General features: G+C 47.4%; 1 protein-coding gene across 4 annotated transcripts in view; it reads right to left on the reverse strand.

Annotated features, from left to right (window-relative positions):
- Positions 1–1,915: 1,915 nt before the first annotated feature.
- Positions 1,916–15,013, reverse strand: part of NDRG3 (NDRG family member 3) — a 60,540-nt gene continuing 47,442 nt past the window's right edge. For 2 of the 4 annotated variants that reach the window (XM_083801284.1, XM_083801285.1), the window contains exons 6-17: positions 14,133–14,195; positions 13,751–13,811; positions 11,991–12,077; positions 11,368–11,424; positions 10,059–10,162; positions 9,708–9,773; positions 8,055–8,106; positions 6,605–6,652; positions 5,882–5,917; positions 5,738–5,789; positions 3,994–4,032; positions 1,916–3,482 (exon numbers count right to left, since the gene is read on the reverse strand). In XM_083801284.1, coding sequence (XP_083657410.1) covers positions 3,304–3,482; positions 3,994–4,032; positions 5,738–5,789; positions 5,882–5,917; positions 6,605–6,652; positions 8,055–8,106; positions 9,708–9,773; positions 10,059–10,162; positions 11,368–11,424; positions 11,991–12,077; positions 13,751–13,811; positions 14,133–14,195 — 844 coding nt within the window. In that variant the 3' untranslated portion in view covers positions 1,916–3,303. The remainder of the gene's footprint in view (positions 3,483–3,993; positions 4,033–5,737; positions 5,790–5,881; positions 5,918–6,604; positions 6,653–8,054; positions 8,107–9,707; positions 9,774–10,058; positions 10,163–11,367; positions 11,425–11,990; positions 12,078–13,750; positions 13,812–14,132; positions 14,196–15,013) is intronic. The other 2 variants (XM_083801286.1, XM_083801287.1) reach the window with 1 other exon arrangement.

The raw sequence follows: 15,013 nt of genomic DNA on the forward strand, positions 1-15,013 counted from the left end.
CAGCGTCACCTGGCCCTATGGAGGAGAATTCAAGGCCACTGCCTTTCAGCAGTGAGCACGTCCCAGCTGTGAGCATGGCTGCCCACAGCTCCCGCTGGGGCCACAGGGCCGTGCTTGCAGGAGTGAAGCCACAAGGACGGTGGTTTTGTGAGTAATGCACAGCAGCCGCCAGCACAAGGTGTTGCACCCAGCAGCAGCCCAACAGAAACCTCAGCCCAAGGCAGTAAGAAATATTTCCATTGCTGACCCCTGAGAAACCTGCAGCTGCGCTGAGCTCAGTGAGAATGACCCCGTGCTGCTGAAGAAAACGATGCATGCTTTTAATACCACAGCTTGGGAGCTTGAGCTGTGAGTGCCACAGGGTGTGGAACTGCGCAGATCTGTCCCTCCACCTCAGCCAAGCACCAGTGTGATTTGGGATCCTGGCCCAGGGGAAGCATGTCCTTAGCTCAAGCTTTGCTCCTGGATTTGGTTGGCCTTGCTTTTGTCACCTGAAGAAACATCCTGTCTTTTATTTAACTGGGAATAGTTGTTCCCAGTTTGTGTTTTGCTTTGATGCTTCTATTTTTATCAAAAAAGCACTTGCTTCTGTGAAAATAATTTACTTTCTCCATATGAGAATCCTCGCTACAAATCTTGCCTCGCTTATGCGTTTGAACCACCATGGCAACGAACTTCTTTCTTAATCAGCCCTCTTTCAAATTGGTAAAATCTCATCTGTTTGCTCTCCCTGGTCCTTGGTCCATGGGAGCCTGTAACTGTGAGGGCTCCTGCTGAAATGCACATCATAAACACACTTGGTGAGCACACATCAACCCCTGCTGTGGTATTATTTCCTCTAACTCATTTCGTTGTCATTTTAATATTGTGTTTGCCTTTCTTTTGGTCTGTCTCTGTATTTTCATAAGGGAACTTGGGGAAGAATCACTTGTCTGCACAGCTACTTCTCGGTGTAGTCAGCTGGAATAAAACCCTGCTGCACGCGCAACTCTTCTGAACACGTTGCTTTGCATTCAGCACTTGCATTTAGCAGCGATGGATTTCGTGTGGTATCTGAGGGACTGACCTCTTTCATATTCTCCTGTCTTCAGTAGACTTGAACTTACTTTACTGCAATTGGCCGTTTTTTCCTGTTTCAATCGGCTGCAAACCTTTCAATCGGTTTGCAATTCTGGAAAACACTTTGTCTCACTTCCTGCAGTGACAGAGTTCCCCAAAGGCCTGCAGAAAGTCCAAAGCACAAAGCTGCAGGAGTCCACCCTGTGGACATGACAGCAGGACCAGGACTAAGCTGTGACCAGCATGTAAGCACTCTTGAAGCCCAGACAGCTTTGTGACCGCATGATGACAGACTTCTGAGACTTAAGAGCAAAATCTGGATCTGAAAAGCAGAAGATAAACGGTTATGTTAAACGACCAGTTGCTCAGCACTGCTCCATCTGCACCTGGCTTTACATGCGTGCAGGCTAAAGAGTAAACAGATCTTACAGTGCTTTCCAAAGCACTTTCCTTCCTTGTCAGAGGTATTACAGGTTAACTTTGTGTTATACCAGTAAATCACACAGGCGCAGAGTGCTGTTCACCCGGGAAGACAGCTCGTAGGACTTGCTGCCTTTGTTCAGAGGCAATTCTTGGCGGCGTGTCTGCTTTGTAGCAAACCTTTTGTTTAGTTTCACTGTCAAAACTGGAAGCTTCTTTCTGCATTTTGGCAGAAGCCAGTTATCTGATGCCTTCAGACAGCCTCTTGCAGGGGATGCTGTGCCACCCTGCTCCTGCCCAGCCCCTAGGAAACCTCTTGGAAGAGGGGGCCAATGCTGCCCCTTCCATGGGGCCTCTCACAGGAGGAAACACTGCAACTGACAAAACCGGCTGCAGTGCTAGGTCAGGCCAAGAGAAACAACACAAGCACACACGGTAACAATGAAACTCAGTTATAGCTTTATTTAATAACTGGTACAAAGTCCCCCTCAGGCAGAGCCTCCCAGTCCCATTCCCTACCTGAAATGGAGCAGAACATGAGTGTGACCCTCGGAGGAGCTGGCTCCCATTGAGTCAGGACTGCTCAGCTGTTAAGAAAGGATGTTTTGCTCGTCTCTCGAGACCTGTAGTAGCCTGACCAGTCATCCCTTTTCTCCCATTAACAGCTAGACCCTGGCACGCAGCAGGCATTTGCCTCCTGCCCTCTGTGACCCAGCCAGATGCAAAAAGGCAGAAAAATTGTGAATTCCACGAAGAGAATAAACAGTACCTGCACACAGGCATTCATTGCTCAACTGCTGGCCTGAGTCACACAAATGTGTGGCTGACAGCAGTCATTTACATTCACTGGTGCTTCCTGAGCCTCACTTAAGATCCCATGCAGACACGCTGCCTGGGGATGACAGCAGCAGGAAGCAGAGCTGGCAGTGCAGGAGATTTTGGGATCTCCATATGGCAAGGGGCACTGGTGCCCATTTCACAGCCTGTTTGATGTTAAAGATTCACCTGTGCCAGGGCAGAATAGTGACTACGTGCTAACTGCATTTGGCCCCTCCGCAGGAGAGGCAGGTGGGTCAGCAGAGGCAGTCTGGCAGCCACAGCTGCTATAGTTTAATCCCTTGTACTCTGTTGAATAGTGCACCTCGGTTAGTGTACATTTACTTGTTAACTGCTTTGCCCTTTCAGGAGGCTCAAGTAAGAAATCACTACGCTCCTTAACACACATACAGAGATGAGACCAAGACAGTATTTCCAACCATTCGTTCATCTTCCCCACAGCTCCTTGGCATGCCAAGAGTCCTGGGAACACAAAGACCTCCTGGTGGGTTCTGCGCTCCAGGCACAACTCTGCCAAGGACTACCACCCGCCTCCAGTGCCTGGAGCTTCACATCATCATGGTCTTGCTTTCCCATGTCCCACAGATGCCATTCCAACTGCACCGCAAGGGTCCTTTAGCAGAAGCACAACTAGAAAGCAATTCTAAACCTCACAAAGCCACAAAAATTATATTTAAATGAACAGGGAAGACAATGGCTGTCATCTGGATTGATATACAGCACACACAGGAGATGGTATCAGCATGTACAGTAACCTGACTTACTAAGACTGCGGAATGTTAACGAGTTTTAAAGAGGCTCTGATGCCCAGGGCATACAGAAAGGACCAAAGTAATGCCAACTACAGACTACCAAGGAGGTAGCAGCTCAGATGGGCATGCACAAGTTAGAGAGAACAGTTAATGCCATGTTGGATGAAATGCTAGATTCCGAGTGGGTTCAGTGGGGGCGAGTGGAGTTGTCTGAATCGAGAAGAGGGGCTCCTGCTTAACAGGATACTTCCATGGTTTGAGGTGCATCCTGGAGATCAATTCCTTCTGGGGTTCCAGCACTGCCTTCACCGTGGTTGCTAGTATGAGACCGGCTGCGGATGCTCTCCCCGGAGCCCACACTAGAAGAGGAGTGAGTACGCGAGCGGATCAGCCTGGTCATGCTAGCTGCTGGCACTGCAAGAGAGAACAAGAGTAAGTCTTAAAAAAGGAGGAAGTTCTTAGGCTCAGAGCAAGTATCACGGCACTCAAATATGTGTTGCTGAGTAAGCACAGAATGAGCTATCCCCTCAGGAAGAAAAAACTCTTCACTGCCAAAATTAAGTCTTTGCATGTCTAAAGCAAGATGTTTAAGGCCCAATTTCAAAAGGTCCAAGGTGAGCAAATGCCAGAAATGTAACTGATCATTTGCAAGTGCAGTCACGGTGAGTGTCTGTGCAAACCAAGGCAGCTGTTGTACAAGTGACCTTTTGAAAGTCAGTCTCATCACTCTAGACAACCACAGAGCCGAAATCATGCAACAATCAACAAAATACAAATGAAAGGTGAAAAACCATAGCATACACATTGTACAATGGATCAGCCTAGCCCATAGCAGCAGGACATGCTGAGACAGAGCAATGCACCCGAAGAATCATTCAACTCAGTACACAGACTTGGGCCGAGGCAGATGCACAGTTGAAGGTACCTGACTCAGTGCTTAGGTGGCTGAGCTGCACATAAGGGACTGGAAACAACATGAGACAAGGAAAGGGATGAATACAGGTAAGAGCCAATTAGTTGCAGAGTGTGAGTAGCAGTTGCACTGCTCCTGGGATCCCAAGCTACTTTCCCTTCCACTCCCATCTCGCACACTGTGCTGTGAGCTCCTAGTATTTGTGAAAACAGCTGATAATGAGCATCTTGGGGAGATGCCAACTCAAAAACCTACCAGGGGCAAATCTCTCCTATGATGTTAGCTGGAAACTGCAGCATACCTGGTGACCTCAGCCTCCCCACTGTATGCACCATAACTGCTCAACACAGATGTCATTTTCCTGAGGTGAGGAAACTGGGGTATACTCTGCAACTCTGGATACTGAACAGAAATTCTTGTCTTTCCTCGAGTTGACAGCATCAGATTCCAGCTACAAGGCATTACCTTCCACTTGCAGTTTCAGCATGGGCAGTTCCAGCTGTTTCAATCAATGTGCAGAAGGATCAAGAATAGCTATTGGGGAACTGGCTTCTGCACTTCTAGAAGTGACAAGCTGCTTTGTTTCTCTGCTGTTCTCCTCTGAGATGAGGCCCTGCTGGTCCAAGCTCAGCACTCCCAACAGTCTTGCCAACCTAAGTTGGTAGGATGGCTCTGTGACTAGCTACTAATTCTATAAATAGAAGTTTACCTCTCATCCTTCCCCTGTGCTACATATCCTGTTGGCAAGAGATTTGACCACCAAAGCCCTGCTGAAGTCCTTGCTCTGATGACAGTACTTGCTGATTTTTCCAGCACTAGGCGTGCAAGAGACTTGAACATGGAAATGCTCTTAGATTGTGAGATTAAAGGGGCCTTTCTCACACAGCAACCTCCTCTGAAGCGTCAGGGTCTTCTGGCTAGCCTTGGAGAACACGATCATCCCATTATGTTCAAGTCAGACACACAGAGCTCTAGGGAAAAGGACAGCTTCCTCTGAGTTCTGACATCCATGAGTTGGTAAAGAAGCTCTGGTGACATGGAGACCATTGGGAATGTCACGGCTGCTAAAATGGCCATGCTTAGTGGTTACTCAGCCATGGCAACAAACCCCTCCTATAGTTGCAGCTTTTGAACGTTCATCATCCACAGAAGGGACCTCCTAGCCCTGGCCTCTGGCAAGCAAGGCATAGCTGTGCCAAGGTGTCTGCAATGGAGACAGAGTTGATCTGGTGCATCAAGAATCTCTTCTCCTGAAGTCCTCAGTCCCTGGAACACCAAGGGCATGGGAAGTCTCAGCCTGACACACTCAGGACACAATGTCTTCGGCCATGAAGCACAAGGAGGAAGCCACAGGGCAGAGCTCTCATGTACCCACCACAACCACGAGGCTGTACTGCTTGCTAACTCCTTCCCCTTTGCAGAAGGTAGCACTGAAGATTTCAGAAGATTTACTGTCCTTGGGAGAACACTTTTCTTAACTGGGACAAACATGAATTTACAACATTTTATCAACACCAGCAACCAAAAAGGGGTCACCGCACTAGCTGTAGTGCAGATTAAACACACATCAGGGAACAACATTGGTTTACTAACGTGTCAGCACCCTAGTTGATTTTCCAGCGTGGATGGATGTCCTGGCAACCACACTAACTCATGGGTGGGGACACAGATGCTAATGGGCTCAGATGGACCAGAAAGGCTGAGTTCCCCTCAAAACAAACCCGCTCCAAAACAGAAAACTGCGTTTGCCACTTACTGTAGCCCATTCCCTGCACAAAGTACTTGAAGGCTTCAGTCAGCTTGCCAGGCTGTGGAAACAGAAAGTGCAGCATTAGTGTGAGCAGGGCAAGGGGCTTTGTACAAACCAAATCCCATGGAAGAGCTGTGACACAATTCTCACCTGAACCACCTGGGGAAGTCCTCCGCAGTCAGCCATCTGCAACAAGAAACAAAAGGGAGGTTGGGTTGTCCTTCCCACCCTGGGTCAACCCCAGGACTGGCACAGCACTGCCTACCCCACCAGGCTGAGGGCACAGGCTGCACTGCGACACAAGGCACACTTCTATCATTTTGTTTCTAAAACCAAAGCAAGGCCTAGTGATATGTCTTCTGGAAGCTTGCTGCTGAAGAAACCCAGCATCCTGAAGGTTGCACCATCAAGCAATCTCAGGCCATACTCTAGAAGCCCAGAAGCAAACCTGCATCTGCCCAGCTCCCCCTGCCACTCTTCCCACACCTGGCGGTTTACACTTCTACACAGTATCTTTCTGACACGCTGAGGAGCCATAGGTGAGGGTGGGGTGGACTTGTAGAAAGCTATAAAAAGTGATGTTGCTGACAGTGAACAGGGTGGAGGCAGGGCACCTCTGCTAATTCTCATTAGATCTTCCCTACCACTTGCTGGGTGAAGATAACAGAGAACTGGACATAAATCAGGGAATCAGGGCCCCCCTAACAACAAGCTCTTTTCTCTTAGTCTTTCTCCACACAGGAGAGAACACAGCCCTGAGCAACTGTCCAGAAACCTCTTGAAGCTAAATGTATGGAAGGCAAATACCTAAGTGGAGCAGGCCTCAGAAAAAAAAATATGTGCAGGCTGGAATGATTCTGGCATGGTACTCACCTTCAGAAGGGTAGTTTTGGTTGGGTCAAGACGTGAATTGCATTCAACCTAAAATAAAAGGAGGTTAGAGGTATGCGATATCACACAGAAATCTTGAACAATCAGATGAAAAATGTGGGGCAGCTGCTCCACCGGAGGCAATGGCTTTCTTCAGCAATGAGAGCTTCTCCAGAGTCAGGAAGGACTGAGCAAGAAAACAGACAGCATGTAGGAAGAGAACAACGAATGGAAGATGCCATGAGGAAAGGCAGGTGTTCCCATCCAAGGGACAGAACATCACTGCCTGAGAGATGGGGATATGAATTTAAGGGAGAGCATCCCCAAAACCTGATCCACCATGAAACCCTGGAGCATCCCCTGAGCTCTGACAGCAAGACTGTGAGGGAAGCAGACTTCTGTGCTATGCAGCATGGAGGGAAATCATAATCCCCCAGTCAGGCAAGGAGGAAATGGCCACTTCTCTGTAGTCCTGCTGCAAACAGAGAATAGGTGGGGACCTATAGGAAAAGCAGCCCCAGAAGAGGAGATTTTCATGAGCTGGGAACCTGAGCAACTAGATAGGCAAGCTGAGATCCAGAAGACTATAGACCCTCTCCCAACTGTGGCTGGGAGGCAATGAGAACCCTTAGGAATATTATCCCAGTGCAGTAAAAACTTGGAGAAAGTCTCAGACTTCCCTATATTCCAGACTGAACAGACTGGTGAAAAGCCAACAGGACCAGAAAAAGCCCTGCAGTTCTCCGTGCACAGCTCCTAGGTCCAAGCTACTGCTTTAGGAGGTTGACACACTATTCCAGGTTTCTTAAGGAAACTTGTTTTGTTCACAACCCCCTGGCCTTCCCACAGTCACCTTCTGAAAGGCATCACAACCTCTCTGCATTGCACCATGCCACACGTGTAACTGTGCTGGGAGGGAAGTGGTTATTGGTGCCTGCAATGACAACAACAGGAAGGAGATGCTACCAAGTGTTACTTTCCCTGTGATGCAGCACTCTTGCAGAACTCTGTGCTAATCTCCACAGCAGAGCTGGAGTCACATTGCTTATTTTTAAACCTCAGTTAGCCTCAGTACAACAGGAAGAGAACAGCAATTCATGAATTGAAAACTAAACTCCAGTGAGTAGCCTGGCAGATCTCAGGGAAAGACCCAAGTTCTTGAAAGTGGTCCTCTACATTGCTTGCAAAGCAAGGCGCGTGAGCACAAGGACTCTCAGTCAGATCCTGCCACCTTCAACTTAGAGCTGCCCTGCAGGGCCCCTAGGTGTCCCAAGCCTTGGATCTCCCATCAGTGGCTGACAGTTCTCAATATCTGGGGACTAAAAAAGAGCTTTGGACAAAGAGATACTTTTTGTGGCTAGTTGTGGCAAGGTGAAAACACTGCTGGGTAAGGCAGGTTTTCTAAATGTTCTCCGGGGCTCATGTCATGCAAGGAATGTTCGTGTATACGTACCACTGCTTCCACAGCAGGTGAGTTGTCACCAACCACTAGCAAGGCAGGGCACCTGGTAAAAACCCCAAGAGAAATGTTACTTCCATTGCCTCTAAGGAATTTCTGAGAAGGTCGAGGTCTGTGCACCAACAGCCTTATGAAATGTTAACAATGCTAAACAAAATCCCTCTGTGCTCCCACAGCATGACATTTTGTTTGCATCAAAACCTCCTCCGTGGCTTGCGTATGCACCCATACCATCCCCTCCATGCACACCAACTATCACTACTGTTGCAGATGTGTTAAAAGATGGGTGTAGGGCTGAGAGAAACACCATCCCAGGCAACAGAAGGGAGCATGCTCCCTGGAATGAATGTCTTAAAGTCAGGAATTTCAGAATAACTACATCCAACAGAGTTCAATGCCTCTGAGGGTGGCTACTGGTCAGCACTGTATTGTGGTTTGTATTTTAGAAAGATACACAAAAGATTCTGGGAATATATTGAAAAACATGATATTAAAACTTCTGTTGACAAATCTGTGCTTTCATATCCATTTTTATATGTACTGTAATTCTAGAAGAACAGTTAAGATTCAATGCGTAAAACATACACAGAAGGCCTCTGATCAAGTGGCTGTGAACTTATATTATTCATTTACAGATAAAGGTAAGAAAGGGTTGGGCTAGACACCCCACTTTGGTCTGGTGACTAGATGGCAAAAGTTATGCTAGAGAGGCCATGAATGACAGACCTCAGTCAGTGGAGTACCTCTAAGGTTTGTGAGACTGAGGGCCTATGAGCAAGTCTAAAAGCAAAGAGACCCAAACTTCCATAGGAATTATTTAAGGGTCTGCAGATCCCTATGAGTCCCTTCAGTGGGCAGTGTTCTGTGGCTTACAGCTGTCTGCATGACAGAGAGCAGCATGATTGGCTTTGTCTGGAGACCAAGCAAGGAAATCTACCACTTTAGGTTAGCCAAGATCTAGAGGCTTTGTCTGTAGATGCTAAAACATCTCCTGGGACTGGCAGCAGCAGAAGTCCATACAATTTCCAAGGAGACAACAGCAGAGCCTGTGCAGCAGCGTCTAGGCCAGCCCAGGCATTCTGCCTCAGCACTGCAATTCACAGTCTTCGTGTGGCGATGATTTACCCTTTTTGCTTCCTTGCTTAGAACTTGAAAATGTACTTATACTTGCTCTGCACTGCGCTCCAATGTCTGTCCCTTCTCATCTGTACCCTGCACAGACTATTCGCTCTCTGACTAATGAGTCACTGCCAAGGTGGGAGCTGTCATACGCTCCCCATCCCTCTATGAGAATTGTGCAGATAACTTTTCTGGGCAGAGTAGGGGAAGATAGGCAGCAGCAACAAACAAGAACCTGACTAATTTTTCATGAAAAACAATCAAACTAACAGATCAGAAAGTACAGTGGCTTCTGGGTGGAAATCACTCCTCTGACCCTATCTTCTGCGGAATCTCAATGTGTTCTTACTGAAAGGACTTCTAGAAACCTCTGCTCCACTCTGGCTGACAGCACTGCACCAAAGCCTGGGACTGTCTGAACAGTCTTCCCAGCACTTGGTCTAGTTCTTGCTAAGAAGCAGTGACAGCTTTTCTGCTGAAGGGACCGCACATTAACTAACTAACACAGGTTGATGAACAGCAACTTACTTGAGTGTTTTTGCTGTGTTTTCACTGATGCCAAGAACTGGTCTCTCAATTTCCAGGTCTCTACGACTGGAAGACAAAGCAGAACAATTCTCCATCAGATCAGTAGAGGAAACTGGTTATACTGGGAACATTCAAAATCCAACCACGTGTGCTGGCTCCAGCAGCCAGACAACAGGTAACCACCTCCTGTGTCATGCCACGAACAGGAGCCCCAGTAGTCATTGCCAGAAAATGGGATCCATGGCAAGCTTGCTGTATGCCTTCAGAGATAATATATATGGTAGCAAATCTACTGAGCAGGATGGGTATGGGAGCAATTCTGAATCTAGAAGGCACAAAAGCATCCTGTACCTGTTGTATGACGTGAGGAACAGCTGAAGGTTATCTTGGTTAATGTCCTGTGCAATATGAAGCCTGTATGTTTGGATCAAATCTAGATTTGCCTGCAGTTCCTCCTGTACAAAAGTAAAAGAATTGGAAGACAAAGAAAAACATATTTTTTTCGCATGTAATAATAATGTCTAAGAAATTACCTTCTTAAAAATACTGAAGCACCGAACTGCCTCCACACTCATCACTCACTGCTGAACAATAACCTACAGGGACAGTGACTCCAGACTGCATTAATACCTATGCTATATCAAGTGTTCCCATGAAATGACCATGAAGGTGCAGTATTTTGGTAATGTGATCATAATTTTACGCATGGTAGCGCACATGCTGCTGCTGGAGTATAAAGGTATCTTGAGATGCTATAAGTTGGCTCTTGAGCCTCAGCAATGCTTATATGGGTACAAATCACTCTGTTTTAGGAAGGTTTTCCACTTATGTTTCATGTTAAAGAAGCAAAGCTTTCTATGTAAGTGCCAAGACTGGAACCAAAGGAAAATCTCATCCCAACACACAGTTCTATGAAGAAATTGCATTCCAAAGGGGGAGAGAGAAGGAAATGCAGTGAAGCACTATACATAATGAAGGGGTGCGAAGAGCACGTGCTCTAAGCAGGAGGAAGCTAAGTGACTCCTTTCAGTAATGGTATGTGATGTTACAAGGGGGCTTCAGGTCAGGGATTGATTTGCTGCGAGTCATATGCTGTGTGCATGAGGCATAACCTCTTTCAGTTTCCTGGTAAGCTTGCTGATTGGGAGTCAGCAAATCCCAAACAGAAGGCACTGTTGTAGCCAAAAGTTTCAGGAGGGGCTATTTTGCCTCAGCTGAAGCTAAAGAGGAAGAGGAAAATGCAGCAGTTTAGCATCTAGACACGTACAATAACCCCCTATCAACTTGCAGCCGATCTGTTCTCCACCCACAGATCAAATGCCTCTTTGCTGGTTACAAGAGAACTGGCTGCCACATGTTTCTGCAGACACTTGTTTGGGCAGCAAAAAGGACGCAGTTCTGCAGCACTAATGGTGTGGGACACTCTCTTACCATATCTGGAGTCTGGAGACAGTCAGTGCATGCGTGAGGATGTGTTTGCCCCCCCTAGTATGCAAAGTCCTGGTGCAAGCTTGCCGCATAGAGAAGATAGTACAGTCTATGGAAACCCTTGATGGAGCAGGGCTATTTCGGAGCAGGGCTATTTCAGAGCAGGTACATACAGAAGTTAGAGCTCCATGTACGGTTGCAGGGGCAACATTAACACCTACTGGTTACTTACATGGCCAAAATGATGTGCCAAGACAATATCCACTATGTTGGTTGTCCAGCCTGAAAACTGAAGAGTGACAATGAATGAGGAGGAGAGAGAGGAACTGGAAAATGCTGTTTCATTACAAATTTCAAAGCAGCTCCTCAGAATAAAGAAAATAACAACAAAAAAATCTTTTCAAGGAATATAAGAAACAAAACGCCTGAAGTATAGGATGGGTGTGCAAGGCTTCAAAGAAGCACGTAGAACTGACAGCTCTCCAGAATTGTGAAGCCTTGATAACTGTAAGTGGCCAGAATAACAGAATAATTAAAAGATTCATTCAGCGTCAGCCAAATGAAGCCTGCAAGCACAAGTACTAAATCAGAGGAGAGGTAAGTGCGTGCTTAGCAGCCACTCATCTCCATGCAGTTTATCGGGATTTCTCATTCACACATGATCACACCCACTCCTGTTCCTAAGGTGGAGGTCGTGCCACACCCAGACTGAGGACACAGCAGTGACAGAAATGAGATTGTGCAGTTTTGGACATAAAATGATAAATTCCTGTACTCTGTCCTTTTCTTTCTTATTCTACACACTGTTTATTAAGCACTGTGGAGAGAAGATGTATAAAGGAAGGAAAATCTCACCTTGGATGCTGCCCAGTCAATCCAACCCTTTGCACATGGATCAACGTTAATAAGCACAAGTCCCTCCACCAGGTCTGGGTGGCTGAGCTGGGGAGAGAGAGCACAAGCACACTCAGAAGGATCATTTAAGCCACAAAAGCACACATTGGTAGGTGTAGCAGCTGGAAAGCTACTTGTAGAAGCAAGGCAAGGCAAAATGAAGATTAAATGGGGCAGACAGTGACCTTTTCAGAGCCTAGCCCAAAGCAGGCCTTTTGTACCAGAAGGATTTGTTTGTTGGCACTGATGGATCAGCTGCTCATACGGCACCTGCAGCCTGAGCAGGCCTCAGCAGTGTCTTCTGGTGCCCACGTGCCTGGTGCAGCCATAGGGCTGCAAGTCCTGCTCTGGCTCCCGTGTGTGACGGGGCTGTGAGCAGTGACCCTCCCTGCTCCAATGTGGCAACTTCAGCAGAGATGTGGCAAAACAGCATGTTGTGGCAGGTGGCACCGGAGTCTGTGCTGAGGTCCCCCAAGCATCTGCAGCCTGAATAGGGGTCTATGAAGCTCCTGGTGCACTGGAGGGCACCCCTTTGTCCTGCCCAGACTGCCAGCAGCCCTGTCCCCACTCCAGCCTGGCATCCCGGCACCACGCAGTTTACCTTGGGGCATGTGTGCAGAGCATGGTTACAAAATGCTCTGAGAATTGCTTGTGAACACAAAAGCAGCAATCTAACAGAAGTGGATAGCTTCAAGCTTTAGGCTCACTCAAAGCCTGAAATTTTACTGAAGCTTGTGCTCTCTGCTCCATTGCACAGATTAGCATCAGTTAAGCAGAAGGAAACAGCTCTGTCCTCAGCAGGAAGCCATCTGCAGTCCAGGTAGCATGGCAAGGGCTTTCTAACACTTCACTGAGCTGAGGCCAGAGGTTTATCTGAGTGATTTCTTTATCAAGGCTCATAATTACACAAGATACAAAAAGTAAGCAACAGAGTGAACACTGGTGACTCAAACTGACGCAGGCTCTCCCCTGACACAATCCTGACTGCTGGGAAGAAGAAACAGAGCTTTTTGTAGGAAGGGGAGCCGCATGTGGCTTAAGGAAGCAGTAAGTAGCCTAACATGTCAGCAACTCTCTGCACTCAACAACTTCAAGAAAACTTTACTGAGAATGTTAAGAGTTCAGCATCTGTTTTTAAAGCTATCCCTGAATGACTCAGGTGAATTCCTGGGCCACATCTACTGATTTCACGTGCTTATAAAAATTCCACCAGGGAGAAAGGTAGGAGTAAGTAACAACATAAAGCTAGCGCTCTCTTCTTTAAAGGCAGAGTGGAAAATCCTCTTCTCTGCCACTGAAAAAGCGCATTCCTCATCTGCACTAGTCCATAATACATCTCCACAGCACATCACTGGATCATTTGTTTGGTGTCACAAACTCTGGAAGCAGCATACAGTAATGCAGACAGAGCTTTGTGAAGACAATGGTACCTTCAGTGTTTCAATTACAAACATCCAATCATTCCAAGGCTGTGCATTTCTAGCAGACAGGATGGGTTCTGCTGACTCAAAGACATCGCATTACAATCTTTCCACGCCTGGCATAGCTTCAGTGTAGGTTTGGCCGCTCCAATTTAACCATCTGGTCAAGAAGTAGCTCTCACACGGCTCCCTGCATGCCTATTGTAATTACTGCTGCTTTGCCCATGCCCCACAAACGGTTTGTTTGATTAGTAGAAGACCACAGCTCATGTAAGTCACAAGGAATGAAGAGATACTTACTGCACACCTGCTGAGGACATATGCACCAGCTCCCAGTCCAATCCCAATGAAGCTTTTCAGGCTGAAATATAGGCATTTCACAATCAGCAAGGCTAACTTAAGCTGAAGCATCCCTAAAGGCAAAGCCTTTCCCCTCTCTGCATCCAGCTGTTCACTTATGGTTAATTTTCAAAATGATCCAACAATGATGCAGCAATCATAAATTGTCTCGTGTGGCAGTGTTCCCAGCTTAAGAACCAGACAGGGTTACACAGGTTAGGAGACACTCAGGACTCCTGGGACAACTCAGTGAACGTATCAGATTATTGCAAGCAGAGATAGAGAGAGGTGCTGGAATGGCTGAATCCAGCTGGCTCACCCTGACTTTCTTTCAGAGACTTACTTCAGGTGTGTCAGAACAGCAGGCAGCATTTCAGCCAGTTCATCCATACTGGGATACTGGTACCTGAAAAACAACACAGCTCGTCTGAGGTTGTCTCCCAGTTCTACCCAAGGTAGGAGAGACAAGGAGCATCTGACAGGAATGTACATAGATGATTATCATAGAATCACAGAATATCCGAAGTTGGAAGGGACCCAAAAGGATCATCGAGTCCAGCTCCTGGCACCACACAGGTCTACACAAAAAATCAGACCATATGACCAAGAGCATAGTCCAAACGCTTCTTAAACTCCCAACAGGCTTGGTGTCATGACTATGAGCCTGTTCCAGTGCACGACCACCCTCTCGGTGAAGAACCTTTTTCTGATATCCAGCCTGAACCTCCCATGTTGCAGTTTGACTACATTCCCTCGGGTCCTATCACTGGTGACTAAAGAGAAGAGATCGGCGCCTGCCCCTCCACTCCCCCTTGTGAGGAAGCTGTAGACTGTGATGAGGTCTCCCCTCAGCCTCCTCTTCTCCAGGCTGAACAGGCCAAGTGACCTCAGACACTCCTCATACATCTTCCCCTCTAGGCCCTTCACCATCTTAGTTGCTCTTCTCTGGACACTCTCCAACAGTTTCACGTCCTTTTTGTACTGTGGTGCCCAGCACTGCACACAGTACTTGTGCTGAGGCCGCACCAGTGCAGAGTAGAGCGGGACAATCACTTCCCTCGACCGACTAGCAATGCCGTGCTTGATGCACCCCAGGACACGGTTGGCCCTCTGCAATGATTATTCTGAAATGATACTGTAAGTCCAGCCAACAGCATGGATCCCATCCCTCCGAGCAAGACTAACAGAGAGATATGTTTGGGGCAGTCAGGCTTCTGTAGGAGA

The sequence above is a fragment of the Anser anser genome (assembly GCF_964211835.1).
Source record: "Anser anser genome assembly, chromosome: 16".
NCBI lineage: Eukaryota > Metazoa > Chordata > Aves > Anseriformes > Anatidae > Anser > Anser anser.